Here is a 15,771-nt window from a genome sequence, read left to right as displayed (position 1 = left end):
GGTGTGTTACAACACTGGATAGCCTGTGGATAGAGATAAAATTGGATGTGTTCCTCACTTTGCATATCAAGATAAACTTCAAACAGATGTAGAAAAAAATCAAAAATACAGGTACTAGAAAAACAAACATGAATTCCTTTATGATCTCAAAAAAGGTGGGTGTCTCAAAGCCCAGAAGTATTGTATGCTAGGTGTAAGGGATAGTGATTGCTAATGGGTAAGGAATTTCTTTATGGCATGATAAAAAGTCTTCTGTAATTAGTGGTGATAACTGTACAACCTGGTCAATATACTAAATACCACTGACTTGTACATTTTAAAAGGATGATTTCTGTGGTGTACGAATTATAACTTAATTTTTAAAAAATTAAACAAAAACCCAGATACTGAAATACTGGGATTTGATTCTTTTACTAACTAAATCTGTGACCTTGAGCAAATCACTTCACTTTGCCCTTGATTTCTCCACCTGTGTGAATAGCTCAATAAAGCCTTCCTAAGAGGCATGATATCCATAATAAATTTACAATGGATGAAAGACTATCCAATCAGATATGAATAAACATACAGCTTGAGAGGAAAAAAGCTGACATAAGAAATTGAAAGAAAAACACCTTTTAAAGTATGAACCATTCTCACAGTTCTCAATATATGATAATCTACTATCTATTATACCTTAAAAAGCTTATGTGTCAGAGACCCTAAGTGCTTTTCATGTATTATCTTATTCTCACAGCACTCTAAGGTAAGCAGAGGTATCCTCATTTTAGAGAGAAGGAAATAGACGATGAGAGGTTAAATGACCTAACCAATGTAAATACTCAAGCTAGGCTGGAAACTCTGATCTATGTCCCTTCAAGCAACAAACTCTTTGATCCAAAGTATAATAAGAATGAGAACGGACTAAAAATATAAAGTTCTAGGTCTGAATGATGTTTCTGTCACTTAATCATTCTGTGATCTTAGGCAAGTCAGTGAACATTTGAGTTTTCTCAGTTATTAACAGAAAATATTAACTCTGGCCCTAGTTTACCTCATGGATTACAAAAAGGCATGAAAAAGCACAGAAATATGAATCTTGTGCAGATAGAAATAATTTCTTACTTTCTATTTATTTTTTATTTTTTGTGCATTGGAATCTTCTGCCAACTTCTAGCCTCTTCAGATGTAAAGGGAGTCTTTTCATCTCTGCTTGTAAATTTTCATTGTGTATACATGTGATCATATACAGATGTTTTTATTATATATATGCAAGCAATTATAGATGAATCCTTTTATTTTAGTTGTACCCTTAAGAACATGAAAAAAGTAGCATATAAAAATGGTCATTCTTGTTGCTAAAGTAGTGCTTTACTTTCTAAGAGTTTTATTTCAAACTGTTGAACTCTTCAACTTAATTTATCCATTCTTTCAACCACCTATGATCAAACATAACCTGAATACCTGTTATGTATCAAGCATATTCTACTGTCTCTAAGGACCCAGCCACCCTTAAAAACTACCCGTTCATCTGCCCATCCTGAGCAAGTTGAGAGATTTAAAATTGGAGGATTAGGATTTAATCTCAATCAAAGCTTTTCCTCCCTCCCTTCAAACAAAAGAATTTTGAAGGTAGAAAATTATAAAAGATGACATTTAATTGCCCTTTTAAAATTTGTAACAGTATTAAATGCTAATGTTAACACTGGACATATTTAATTTGCATATATTCTGTAAATCTAAATATTGAAAAAAATGAGCCATGCCCATTCGTTTGAATCCTGACTTTTCTTTATGTTAAGAGTTTTTGAAAATCAAAGTAAGAACTACTTCTCCAGGGATTAGGGGGTTGGGGGATTAAACTCACAACTAATGGAGTGGTGAGCATTGTAGAGGAGAAGGGCATGCCTCTGATCCTCGCTTGGGTGAGGCAAAGTCATAAAATGTAACCAAAATGTTTGTACCCTCCTAATATCCTGAAGTAAAAGGGATGATAAGTGATCACACCTAAGCTACAACTGTCAGCAGCAAATAGAAGCCCAAAGGAAGAACAGTCCTGCACATATGAATTTCCAAGGTCAAACACTTCCATATGCTCTTAAGTATTCAGCAGTTGAAATAAGTGACCTTATCAAAGACAAAAAAAAAGAACTACTTTGTTTTAAAAAAGTTTTGTTGTTCTTTCAGCCTTCTTTTTCCATAGTATTGTTAAGAAGTAAAATTTATTTAAATGCCTATCATATGATTAGAACTGCCATAGACCTGCTGTATATACCATATTTCCCTTAAAGTGAGACATCATGGATCGTGTGATGCCGCATTATTTTTCTTATCAATTAGAGAAGGTTGAAAATGCTGCCCAATGTGTTTTAAATAAATCATGAATGACAAGTAGCATCCCGATATCAGAAATGTTGAAATGTGAGAAAATGACTATCTTAGAATCTTTGAACTACAGTGTTATCTCTGATTCTTAAAATAAACCACAAAGTTGGTACAATTGTATCATTTTACTTAATTCAAGTGTTGTCTTTGTTAAGTAGCAGTAATAGTAAAAATGATAATATCTAACAATCATTGGGTTGCTATTTGCACTAGGAACAGTTCTAAATACTTTGTATAGTTTCTTATTTTAGCATCGCGCTGGTGTCTTGTGAGATAGCTGCTATTTTGGTCCCCATTTTATTGATAGCCTTTCTGTGCTTCAATTTCCCTAAGTGACAGCTAGTAAGTGACAACCTTTAAAGTAGGATTCAAACCCAAGTTGAACTGAATCCAAAGGCCAAGCCGGTTCTATTCCAGTAGGCTGCTCTTTGATTAATGTAGTGAGTAGTAAGAGCTAAAAAGTATTATACTTTCTTCACAAGAACATCAGATATTTGTTTTGAAGGCCAAGGAATCACATGCTATTTATTGTTTACAATTATGTGAACCATTGTATGTTTTGAGATAATACACTACAATTTTCTAAAACGTCCTCTCACTTTCATAGGACTGCTCTACATTTGGCCTGTGCCACGGGCCGGGCAGAAGTGGTGAGACTCCTCATCAAGAGAAAGTGCAAACTTAACTTGTCTGACAACAAAAAGAGGACAGCTCTGATGAAGGTATAGAGCAGCCGGCTATTTCAGCATGTAATGGATTTGACTTAAATACATAGAATAAAACTGAATGCATCTCCCTTAAGTATGAATCAGTGATCTGTTGAGAGTTTATGTTGAATTACTAGAATTTTCTCTCTATTTCTTGTTCTAATACTGACAGGCCGTCCAGTGCCAGGAGGAGGAGTGTGTAACCATACTGCTGAAGGCTCTGGCTGAGGTAGATCGTCAGGATGCCTATGGCAACACTGCTCTTCACTATGCTGTTTCTCAGCAGAATGTATCAATAGCAAAACAACTGCTCTCATCTGGTGCATTTATTGATCGCCGAAACAAGGTATAGATCAATCAACTTTATTTTCAAAATATTTGAAATGCATTTGTTTTAACATTGACACTTGTAACTGTCAGTTTTCCATATTTGAGACCTCAAGCATTCCCTGAATGAATATATTTTAAAATAACTTAATTGTCTAAGGTTTTGCTTGAAATATTGATTCTTTTAAAGAAGCATTAGCTGGTATGATTTTCCTTTATGCACTTATGGTCAGTGTGTGTGACAACACTGAATTTGTTAAAGGTAAAACTTGTTTATTCAAGAGTTTTTTTGAACCCAAGGGTTTTTTCTGGTTAGTGTAAAACAAGGCAGGAAGGTGAAATTTGCCCTGGCAATAGGCTTTATCTTAAAACTCAAACAAAACTAACTGATTTTACAATAAACGGAAGTCTTGCTGCTACTGACAAGTTCCTTAAAAAAGCGATTTGTGTAAAAGTGATTTATCTCTCAGTGGCAAGATTTAAGAGGGACAAATGGAAAGGGAAAAGGAGACCAGTCATATACAGGCTAGTCTGGAAATTAGGTGATTGAGGGGAAATACCAAGAAGAGGGGTGTGTGTGTGTGTGTGTGTGTGTGTGTGTGTTTCCAGTTTCTATGTTTAGAGCAAGTGATGTTCAGTTTTGAGACTAAATTCTCTTTTTGGGAAAGAGAATTAGTGAGTTGTAAACTTGCCTAGAGATGAGTTTCGGGAGGTCGCTGGGGAAGCCAGATTGGCAGTAAATAGGTGTTGATGCAGGGGGGAAGCCTTCAGAAGAGGGAAGAATGAATTATTAACTGAGTCATTATCCTATTCTTGCAGAAACAGCCACTTAGACAAGAGTCTACTGGAATGCCTTGATGGGGAGGTGGGAGATAAGGAGCTTATAACTAGCACAGTCCAGTTGCATTTTGAGTATTTTAGTCCCTACTCTACCCGTATGCAGGAAAATTAAATGCAGTCTCCTGCTCTTTCCTGTTTTTGGCCAAGTCCCCAGTGATAATTGGAATTGGCCATTTGACTGAGAAATAACACCAAAGTGATTACCTGCTGCACTGGTTCTCAGCTAGAACTGTACATCACTGTGATGTTTGGAAATTTTTTAAAAATCTATAAGGTCTCCCCTGAAGATTTTGCTTTAGTAAATCTAATAAGGCCTGGACATGTATTTTTAAAAATATTTCCTCACAGCTGGGCACAGTGGCACGTGTCTGTGAGGCTGAGGTGGGAGGATCACATGAGTGCAGGAGTTCGAGTTCAGCACAGGCAACATAGTGAGACCCTCTCTCTAAGAAAAAGATTTTTTTTTTTACCTGAAGATTCTGACACACTTTTGGTTTGAAACACTGGATAGATAAATATAAAGTATAAATTTCCATATTTCAAAACTTAAGAATTATCTCTGGAAAATTTGGAGTTTGGTAAGTGCTATGTCCTTCCAATCTCTCCTTTCCAATAATATTAGCCTGACATTTGTCTGTCTGTCTCTACCTCTGTGGTTGTAAAATTAAAAGGAATATTATTGGTAATATCTATCAACATCCAGAATAACAGCCTTTTGCTTCTAACTGCCAATCATTCACTGCCATTCAGAGGGTCTTTAGAAATTTGCTTATGGGGAGCCTTTCAGTAAGTAGAGGTGGACTCTTACCGGTGTTCGTGTCTCTTTGCTAGTGTCCAGATGGTTAGATTGTATTACGGATTATGTCAGTATGTCTGTTGTGTTCATAGAGCTTGAGTATAATCAGGATGGCAGTTTTAAAGACTGAAAACTATGAAGTTCATAAGAATACAGATAGGAATTCGTTTAACAATTTGGTTTCAGCAGTCCTAAGAACTGAGTAACCATTTGGTTAACAATCTGGGACAATCAAGTATCAATAGATTGTAAATGAATAGGTGTTTGAAAAATTCTTCAAGTGAGTATTATGAGCCATAGTAGCAATTTTTATTACATGTTGGGCCTGATGTTTTGGCAAAACCTATGATGATAAAGAAAGGAAAGCCTTTACCTATAAGTACTTGCTTTATGTACAACCATTTGGAAATGTCCATAGCAAATGTTCAAAACACAAGGGCTGTAGTCTAAATGCAGCCTGTAGGTAGGTTGAGTTTGCCTCCATAAATTGAGTCAACATGTGAAAGTTAGGAGACTTGCAGAAACCTGGATTTCAGGCTATTCTTAACGAAGGAAATCTGGTGCCCCTGGAGCCCATATTCCCATTTGGTAACTGTACAGAGGTTGCCCCTTTACAGGAGGTGTATGTTCTCCAGTTTGCTCCTGTGCCCCCCAGGGACTTCTGTTTTCCAGGTCACCTACTTTGCCTCTGTAAGTATTTGAGGCTAGAACTCCTGTTTTATAGTACATTTTGATAAAGATTTGAAGGTTTTCGTGAGAGTTTATACTTGTTCACACTACATAGTGTATATTATATATTAGTCCTTTAGTAATGGGGTTGAATGTTAGAATTTAGAAGTTTTCTTAAAAAACTATTTTCTTTATGTATATCATAAATATTCAGCCTCCCATTAGAATGCCTCTAAGCCTTTTGAGGTTAATTGTGGTCATAGCTGGATAGGTTATCATGTTGCAGACCCAGTTATATCTTTCTCCTGAGCATTGTCCTTTGACAATGCAAGTGACTTAGGGGCTTGCATTATGATAGAAATAATCCATATAGATCAGTATTAGAACTTTTATTGATAAGCCATTGTATTTTTATTTGTGACTTACATTTTTCCTAAGATAAAACATCATTGTATGTAGCAATTAAAATGGAAACCACAATAAAAATAGATTAAAATAAAGTAGATATGCATTACGGTCCCAGATTGTCATCATGGTTGAGAAGAAAATTTCAGACTGAACTAAGATATTATTAAAAAGGAATCATCTTGTCATAGGAGAAGCCACATGCACCATTTAATAGTAAGGAATCCAAGCTGCTTTGAAGCCTATCTCTTTTAATTCAGAGCCTGTTTCTTTAGTGATCCATTTGGAGCAGGAGTGCCTGCTGTTGGCACCTGGGTTCCTCACACCATTGAGGGAGGAGAATCAAGCGAGTTTGTGTCACCTGGAGGAAACCTCCACCTTTATTGGAAAGCTGTCAAAAGTGTATCCCTGAAGGTCTAATTCCTCACATGTTAATGTTCCACAGAAAATTATTGCCAAATAGGGATTAGGCAAAGTTCAAGAGATTTCTTTGGTACTGGTCATATAATGCACAGTTTTGTTAATATTTCTCTAAAGTAGATGGATGGCCATGGAATCTTTCTGTTGGAGTATAGTCCTTAACTTCTGGTAAAGTAGATATTCTTTGGAATGTTGTTTAAGAAACACTGTTGTGGAGATAACAATTTAGATCCTTAATTCAATAAAAATACTTAAAGCACTTACTACTGTGTCTTAGGGTTTGGGGATGTGGAGGTAAAAGATACAGCCCCTGCCCTCAAGAAGCTCTTGGTGTAGATGGGAAACAATAAAATAATGCCAGTGTACTGTGATAAATGCTGTGACAGAAGCAAAGATCCTTGCAGCCCATGAATGTTTGCAGTGACTGTGCAGATGGCGGGAGTTAATGTGGAGAGGCAGAGGAGGGGTGTTTCCAAGGGAGGGAGCAGCATATTCGGAAGGCACACAGGGGTGAGCAGGAAAGGAATACCTTGGGTTTCCTTTCTCTACTATATGTTTAGGTTCATAGGATCTTATATAAGATTTGTAATTCAGTTGAGAAATACGTAATTTTGTGAATGATGAAGTGTTCTTGGTATGTTACAGAGTCACCTCACACCACTTTTACTTGCTGTAAGTCGAAAAGAAGAGGAAATGGTGAAGTTTTTACTAGCATTTGGAGCAAACATAAATGCAGTTGATAAGTTGAAAAGGTACAGTGGTCAGTTCTTTTTTTTTTTTTTTTCCAATAAACCTGAGTATTATTCTAGAGCGTTTAATAGTCACTGATGTCAGAAGTATTACCTTAAGGAGAAGATTAACTTATAATTATTGGGATATAGTGAGAAGCATCAATACAAATGATCCGTTAGGTATAAAAGGAATTATTTGGACCAGGCAACATAAAGAACAGTATATAGTAGGATTCCTTTGCTTTTATAATAGTGAGTGATGTTTATTATTTATAATCTGATGTTTTTAGTGATGTGACATTATATTAGCCAAAGGGGGTTCCTGTTAGTTTTTAGTCTTCTGAAGAGTGGAGTTTAACTTTTAGTTCATTTTCTGCTTTAATACTGAATTTCTTAATGCTTTTATAGCATTTTTTAAACCCTGCTTCTTATATACCTCTTTTAAAATGCTCTATAGGAAACATAAATTGGAGTTGAAAGTCATTTTTGTCGTTTGGATGACTCTGCTTTAAGTTGCTTTCTTTGAAGAATATTGATGTTAGGTTAATCCCTAAAAGACTTGATTGCTGTTACCAGATAGTATGGGTTCATCAAGTGTTTTTCTTTTTCATTTCTAGTGGTACTTTGATGCTTTTCTTTTTAATTGTTATGGGCAGAGGGAAGAAAGCTTAAATTGGACAAACTTTTCTTTTAATGAAGGCAAACCATATGTGGGTGACAAAGAGAAAAGAGAGAGGCTTTAGAGTCATACAGACAGTTTAATTCCTGGCTTCCTCATTCGCTAGGCTTATGATCTTGGGAACATGACTTATCACCATATATGGTTTCTGATGTGAAAATAATAATAATAATATATCCTTTCAGGGTGGTTGTGCATAATACAATATATTATATCAGACTGAGGGAGACATAGAGAATTCCTCATTTAATTTTATGCCTACTTTAGAGAAGTGATCTCAGCAAAGAATTAGCAACTTCTACTGTCATATCCCTGTGCATCAGACAAGAGGCTTCCTTTTTGTCCCTTCGTTTTAGCCTTGGTGCTAATTTACAAAGATGAACGCTTGAGTACCCAAGACGCTTAAGTTTGTTAGTACATGTAAATGGTTAATTCTGTACTAACAGTCAAGGTATTAAATGGGTAAAGCCTAACAACCTAGCCTTTGATGTAACTTTACTAAAGCTCCGAAGGTTGAAGTTATCTCTCTGTTATTTTAGAAATGCTTTCATGCTGGCGAAAGAGTCTCAGTCATCACGTGTACTCAGTCTTCTTCAGGACCATGTTGATAGGATGGCCTTAGGACAGAATCTAGACAATGACACTCTTGCTAGTGGTTTTAATAGGTAAGTGTTTACATGAAAAGACTAGTTAACACTAAATGGAGGTTTAACATAATTAGAAGTATTATATCTTATACATAAGGTGAGTGAGATTTCATAATCTGGTTCAGGTAGTTTTGGAATGGCAGAGAGTTAGTCCACTTCATCAGCCAGAATTCAAACAAAAGACTAACTAGTTAGAAGGACCAATGGGTCCAGGATTATTTTTCCCATGACTTTTAAGACCTTTATCCTTAGGGATCCCAATGTTGTACTTTCCACTCCATGTGTAACCTGTATTCCTGGGGAGAAAAATCATTGCACATGTTTGATATTGCTAATTTGTTATTTGGGTCTTGAAATGGCTATTTTAGAGGAAAATCTTCTACTATCCTTTGGGCATTATGTCCTCTACCCTCCTGCTTGAATTTTTCAAGAAACGAAGGGGTTCCCTAAGTAAAAGGAAGACAGTTCTAATTACACGTTAGAAGGAGGGGAAAACTAGGTGTGAAGGCTCACGCCTATAATCCCAGCACTTTGGGAGGGTTAGGCAGGATGACTACTTGAGGCTAGGTGTTCAAGAACAGCCTGGGCGGCATAGGTAGACCCCATCTCTTAAAAAAAGAAAAAGTAGCCATTGGGTGGTGGTGCCTGCCTGTATTCCTAGGTAGTCAAGGGGCTGAGGCAGGAGGATCACTTAATCCCAGGCGTTTGAAGCACCAGTAAGCTATGATTGTGCCACTGCATCCCAGCTTGGGTGACAGAGTGAGACCATGTCTCTAAAAAATTTGGTAAAATCTAAAAAAGGGAAGGGAATTAAAGGACCTTTCAATCATTCTGTCGGTTCTGGTGCTGCCTTGTTGCTATTGAGACTGGTCCTGCAGTCTGGGAAGGATTGCCCTTTGCTACCAGGGTGCCCTCACTGACCCAGATCCCGCAGTCTTCATGGTGATACGTACTTAGATTTCAAAGCTACTTTTTTTTAGATAACATTCAAATGCTTAATTGCTCAGCCATCATTCCCAAAACACCAGTACTCTGCTCTGGCAGTCGGGCCTCATAGCTTTAGCCACACACATAGTGAGCAAGTTGACCTTTCCCTCACACTCAGAACTGTCTGTGGAGTACTCATGTTAGCCTAGACTTAGCCTAGACCTTTGAGCAAGGTCTCAAAGGTAATGGTCGGTTACCCTTTGAGGCCTTTGTCTGTCTTTTCTACAGCAAGTAGTAGTTGGGACTGTTCTAAAGTGTCAGAGAGGTTCAAAGAATGTTACAGGAAGCGATGAGAATTTCCTTACTTCTTTGCTACCACATCTGTATCCTGAGGGCCCTTTCTATCCCATTGTAGCACCTTTTCTTAGGTAGTAGAAGTTCCCATATTGTCCTTCCCCAGAGTAGTGGTCACCAACTCACAGTTGGCCTGGCAAGTGACCTGTTTACTGTTAGCAATGAAAACCTCCCAAGCCACTTGCGTGTGTGTGTCATGTTCTAAAATTATTTTCAGATTCTTCCTAGCAAGAAAGCCATTCAACAGAATTCTCTGAATCTAAAGTAGAATAGTTGAATTTAACAGAGCCAAGCTTCATCCATGAGTCATCAGTATCCACAAAGAAAAGTAGGGCTTTGTGTTTGCTCCGGCAGCATATACACTAAAATTGGAACCCTGCAGAGAAGATTAGCATGGTCCCTGCCCAAGGGAGACATGAACATCGGTGAAGCGTTCCGTGTTTTATGCAGTCCCTGAAACATCATTTGCCCATTTGCTGACTAGCTCCAAGGTAACAGTGTGTGTCAAGGCAAAAACAGGTGACACCCAATATTAAAATTGTGTTGGGACTTTCAGTACAGAAATAGTCCCGTAATATGATCTATGAAATGTCAATGGAGCTCAGTAGTGTGGAATGTTGTGTGCAAATATGTTGTTAGTACTTAGAAATGAGAAAATGTCAACTTGCATTGCCTTTGTTCAACTTAAATAAAAATAGGGTTTTGCCTTCCATGTCAGTTGGAGACGGGCATGGAGATTAAGCATCATTCTAGCAAAGATCTGCTGATTCAGAGTTTGAGCAGGTAGAGGAGGAACAGTAGTAGTCCAAGTTAGGTTATGACATCCATTAATTTTCTGCCCTTGCTGTGATTAAGTAGCTCAGTAACAGTGGACAATTATGTTATCCCATTTACTGAAGTAATATTTATAATAAATTTTGTTAAAATTATGAAACAGGTGAGATTCCCTGAATTACAAGCCACAAACAGTAGAACAAGGAATAAACAAGGGTGGGACTTAGTAACATTTTTGAAAACTGTATCATTTGAGTATTAGTACCTATGGAAAAATACAATTGTGTTTTGTTTGGGATTCCAAAATCATTTCAGCCATAAAGTTCAAGGACAAATTATTCCATTGATTCCCTATCTTTCTGAGCCTTGTAAAAATGTTCTCTCATTAAATGTTGTTTTAGAGCCCAGTGAACTAAGGCAGTAAAATCCTTATTTTTAGAAGGCAGTAAGCCTGAGAGAAGCAACTTGTCCAAGAACAAATAGCTGTTGCTTACAGAGAGCTAGGACTTCTTCTGAGTTCAGGACACGTTGCATCATGTCAAGGGACCTCTGGTTAATTCACTGCTCTATACTCCATGAGTACTTCACCTTACTTTTCTTCTTTAACTAGAAGCTTAATAAGAAGTTTGTTGAGCTTACAAACTTGAGGTATATGGGATAATTAAAGATCTGTTATTATAATAGCTCTGATATTGTCTGAAATACTCTTCAGAATTTAATTTATTTGGTAAATGATTTTCATGTCAGTATTAAAATAGTAATTTTATTTATTACATTTTTAGAAATAGAATTCCCCAACAAATTTCACAAGATAAAGAAGAAAAGATTCTGGAAAATCCTTCTCAAATTAGCAATCCAGGTAAGCCTTCTGACAGTGACTGCCTCTTTGGTGGGCGTACAATAGATACATAAGTAGGAATAGTGAAGTTTTGAGTATAAAGGAGGAGTTTAAAAGGTCAATGTGTAAACTGCATGCATATTTCTTCTTGAATATTTTTTAGTAGTCTAGAATGCGGAGTTACTTTAAGTTAGGCATACGTCACTTATTATCTCAAACAATATTGTCTGGAAAAAAATCATTTATTTAATTTTGGTCCCTAAAATCCTGTTTGATATTTTTGGCTAAATAAGAAAGAAGATTTTTAAGTTAGTATATTCCGTTTCCAGTCACATTATAATGAATTGCGCTTGGTATAAAAACGCATCTTCTATTTAATTTTCATAATAAATGGTTTGCATTTAGTGAATAGTAGTTACAGTTGACCTTGAACCATGGGAGGGTTAGGGACGTCAATCCCCTTTCATTTGAAAGTCTGTGTATAACATTTTACTTTGCAAAACTTTACTTACAGCCTACGGTGGACTGGAAGCCTTGTGATAACATAAATAGTCAATTAACACATAGGTTGTATGTCATATGTGTTATATATTGTATTCTCACAATTAGGTAAGCTAGTGAAAAGCAACTGTTATGAAGAAAATCATAAGGAAGAAAAACTACATTTCCTATTCATGAACTGGAAGTGGATCATCATAAAGGTCTTTATCCTCTTTATCTTCACATTGACTAGGCTGATAAAGAGGAGGAGGAATAGGAGAGGTTGGTCCAGCTGTGTCTGGGTGACAGAGCAGAAGAAAATCTGCATCTAAGTGGACCCCTGCAGTTCAAACACCTGTTGTCAAAGGGAGACTATGTATTTGTATTACATAGTGATTTGTGTCACAGAAAAGTAACTATTTTTAAAACCGAGAACTCAAAAATACCTTTCTGATAGCATAAACAAATGACAATATTAACTGCAAATTGTGGCCAGTGTGCAGCAATACTAATAGGAGAATATTATTGTATTTACTTATTTTTGGAGACAAGGTCTCACTCACTCTGTTGCCCAGGCTAGAGTGCAGGGCCTAGAGTGCAGTCAGTGCAGTAGGATCATCATAGCTCACTGTAACCTCAGACTCCAGGGCTCAAATGATCCTCCTGCCTCAGCCTCCCGAGTAGCTGGAACTACAGGTGCATGCCACCAAGCCCAGCTTATTTTTAAATTTTTTGGCAGAGATGGTTTCTTTCTTTTTTTGAGAGAGAGAGAGAGAGAGACTCACTTTGTTTCCCAGGCTAGAGTGCCATGGCATCAGCCTAGCTCACAGCAATCTCAAACTCCTGGCCTCAAGCAATCTTCCTGCCTCAGCCTCCTGAGTAGCTGGGACTACAGGTGCTTGCCACCGCACCCAACTACTTTTTTCATTCTATTTTTAGTTTGCTGGCTAATTTTTTCTATTTTTAGTAGAGATGGGGTCTGACTCTTGCTCAGACTGGCCTAGAACTCTTGCCCTCAAGGATCCTCCTGCCTCAGCCTCCTATACTGCTAGGATTACAAGCATCATGGGCCACCATACCAAGCCAGTGGATTATTTTATAAAGATACCTATTGAATGAAGATGTCAGAAAAGTAACTCTTTGTTGAGAAGTACAGATTATGTTAGAAATCCGTATACCAACAAGGTCTCACTATTATTGAATTCATTCCCCATAGGTTAAAACCAAATGATATATATTTACTTCACTAGAACGAGATGTGTTCTCCTATCTGCTGGATAATTGTCATGATAACAGTGACTTTGTGTCCCTTAGCCAAATGATTTTCATAAAAAATATTCCAGTAGCCCAACCGTGGGCTAAACCAATAATAATAAAAGTAGAGAAGTATTTCACAATAACAAAAATGCTACTGTGCTACCTAGGTGGGACACCTACATCCTTGTACAATCTGAAGTATATGACGGCACCTTTAATGTAGTATATGTTCATCAAAGAAATTCCATAATTTAGGTATTGTAAGTAGTAGGAGACAAAGGTCGAGTAGGCATAGTTTTTGTCTTTGAGGTGCTTGTGATAAGCTAGACCTGTTCCTGTTTAACTTCTGTGTTTCTTCAACGGAATTGTCAAACCATTTTTATTCATCGTATTCACTTGCCCACCTCACAAACAGCTATCAAATGTCTTTTGGGTGATAAGTATTGTTCCGATATAACTAAACACGTACATTTTACAAATACAGGCAGGAACTTATTTTTATTGTTACTTATATTATTTACTACTTTATTCAGTGGTTACTGGGTGCCAGATGCCCTCTGGGAGCTTATTAATGTAATCATTATTTACCTTGTACTTATCGTGTTAAATGTGTGCTAGACACTTTAAGTGTATCATGCAGAATTAATTCTTTAGACATTGACTAGGATTTAAGGTAAGCAAGGCAGAGTGAGTAGAAGTTTGCCAGGTAAAGAGGCAGAAAGATGGTGCTTGGCAGAAGGAACACCTAGCAGGATTGCACATGAGGTCCAAGAACAGCAAGTGCAAAAGCTGAGACTCATGGGTCAGATTTGCAAGGTTTTCCAGCAGTTCCATTTTCCTGGGGGTCACAGGATTAGAATTGAGTATGAGGGCATTGTGGTTGTGGTGTAAAGCAGGGATGGTCAAGCTTTTTCTGTAAAGGGTTGAGGTAGTATACCTTTTAGGCCAGGTGGTCTCGGTCATGTCTATTCAACCCTGCCATTGTAGTATGAAAGCAGTCATAGATAAGAGGTAAGCAAATAGACATGACTGTGCTCCAGTGAAACTTGGTTTAAATAACCGTGTGGCAGGGCAGATGTGGCCTGTGGCCTGTAGTTTGCTGACCCCCCATGTAGAAGGTAGATGGAAGGTTACCATCTAATGAGACTGGAGGACAAGAGAAGGAAGCTTTTACAATAGTCAAAGCTGTAGTTTCCTTGTCACACAAAGCTTGGATTAGTAGCAATCTAGTGGTTACCCATCCACAGTGAAGGAAATGGTTAGGAAGGTCAGTTTATTCATTTTAAGACGTTGTTCTTTTTCTTGCCTTTTCCTTTTTTTACTTATTTTTTTTTTTTAAATTTAAGAAGTAATGGTAATAGTTGGTGGGCTTTTCCCCCTGTGAGAGCCAGAAATTAAGAGTCCATGCTGAATCTTGAAATAAAACCTTGGTGGTAGACATGTAAAGAGGAGTTGGAAGAGAAAGACAGTTCATATGATTTAGTGGTTATTGAATGTTCAAATTTAAGGGCAGAGAGAAATCTCAGCTGTCTGACTCACAGGTTTCCAGGTTATGCAGTCACGTTTAAATTGGACACGAAGAAAGAGTAGCAAACTGTCAGGTGTATAGAGAAGAGCAGCAGATCAACAGGGAAGATTAACTTTTTTCTATCCATGTTGAGTTTAACGGGATATTCATGTGGGATATTTTCAGTTGGTAATTGGATGATAGGCATTTCTACCAGGAGATGGAACCCTGAGGTTGGAGTCACAGACTTGGAATACTGTTACTGTAATTACCAAAGTCATAGATCTGAATGAGCTTCTCCTTGATAGGGAAGATGTAGAATGAGAAGGCGGCCAGTGCCAAAACCCTTGGCGCATCCACGTTTCCCAAAGGAAAAGGAGTCAGCAAAGAAGACTGAGCAGTGGGTAGAGAAATGTCGGAGAGGAATCAGAGCAAGTTATGTTGTAAAGATTTTTTAAAACATGAGAATTTCAAGTAGGAGACTATAAATTCTGACAAGTAAGACTACTAAAGTGAGGTGGATTGAACTTTCTCATCTGTGGTGGTTCCCTTTTCAAAACAACAATTTTAAAATTGTAAGGTCTACTTTGTATGTGACTTGTACTTGTGGTGTCCAGATGTGGAAGGACACATCTTTAAGATGCTACCTAAAAGTTTTGTAACTGCAGCAGGTATCCACATAGGGTCAGGAAAATTGTCTAGACGGGTGAGTCCAATGTGCCAATATTACTCCAAAATTGTTAAAACCTGAAGATCACCTGTAAGGGGAAGTGTTGTCTCTCTTATCTGCTTGTTGTGGAAATGCTTGCTTTATACTCACGGCCTTGATGAGCTCTTGTGCACGCATTCTGAAACAAAACCTGGCAGCAACACTGGAAGCCACTGTGGAACACACATACCCTCCCTCTGATGTGGAATCATAACACAGCCATTTTTGGACTGGGTTTCAAATTTTGGTCAGCAATGGATTACAGACCTGCAAGTTGGAGAAACTGACATCGTTTAAATACTTTACTGCAGAAAACTGAAAGAATATATGGAGGAAACTA

General features: G+C 37.4%; 1 protein-coding gene and 1 non-coding gene across 22 annotated transcripts in view; both read left to right on the top strand.

Annotated features, from left to right (window-relative positions):
* The window catches only part of LOC123638275 (putative ankyrin repeat domain-containing protein 19), a 77,340-nt gene that overhangs the window by 35,150 nt on the left and 26,419 nt on the right, over positions 1-15,771 (top strand). For all 21 annotated transcript variants that reach the window (XM_045551775.1, XM_045551785.1, XM_045551787.1 and 18 more), the window contains 5 exons: positions 2,972-3,086; positions 3,244-3,417; positions 7,174-7,280; positions 8,478-8,603; positions 11,423-11,499. In XM_045551775.1, the coding sequence (XP_045407731.1) occupies positions 2,972-3,086; positions 3,244-3,417; positions 7,174-7,280; positions 8,478-8,603; positions 11,423-11,499 (599 nt within the window). The remainder of the gene's footprint in view (positions 1-2,971; positions 3,087-3,243; positions 3,418-7,173; positions 7,281-8,477; positions 8,604-11,422; positions 11,500-15,771) is intronic.
* On the top strand, positions 10,205-10,311 carry LOC123639005. Its single transcript, XR_006735575.1, has one exon. It is a non-coding gene; the product is annotated as a U6 spliceosomal RNA (small nuclear RNA).

The sequence above is a fragment of the Lemur catta genome, chromosome 5, assembly GCF_020740605.2.
Source record: "Lemur catta isolate mLemCat1 chromosome 5, mLemCat1.pri, whole genome shotgun sequence".
Taxonomy (NCBI): Eukaryota; Metazoa; Chordata; class Mammalia; order Primates; family Lemuridae; genus Lemur; species Lemur catta.
This window is presented reverse-complemented; position numbering and strand designations above follow the sequence as displayed.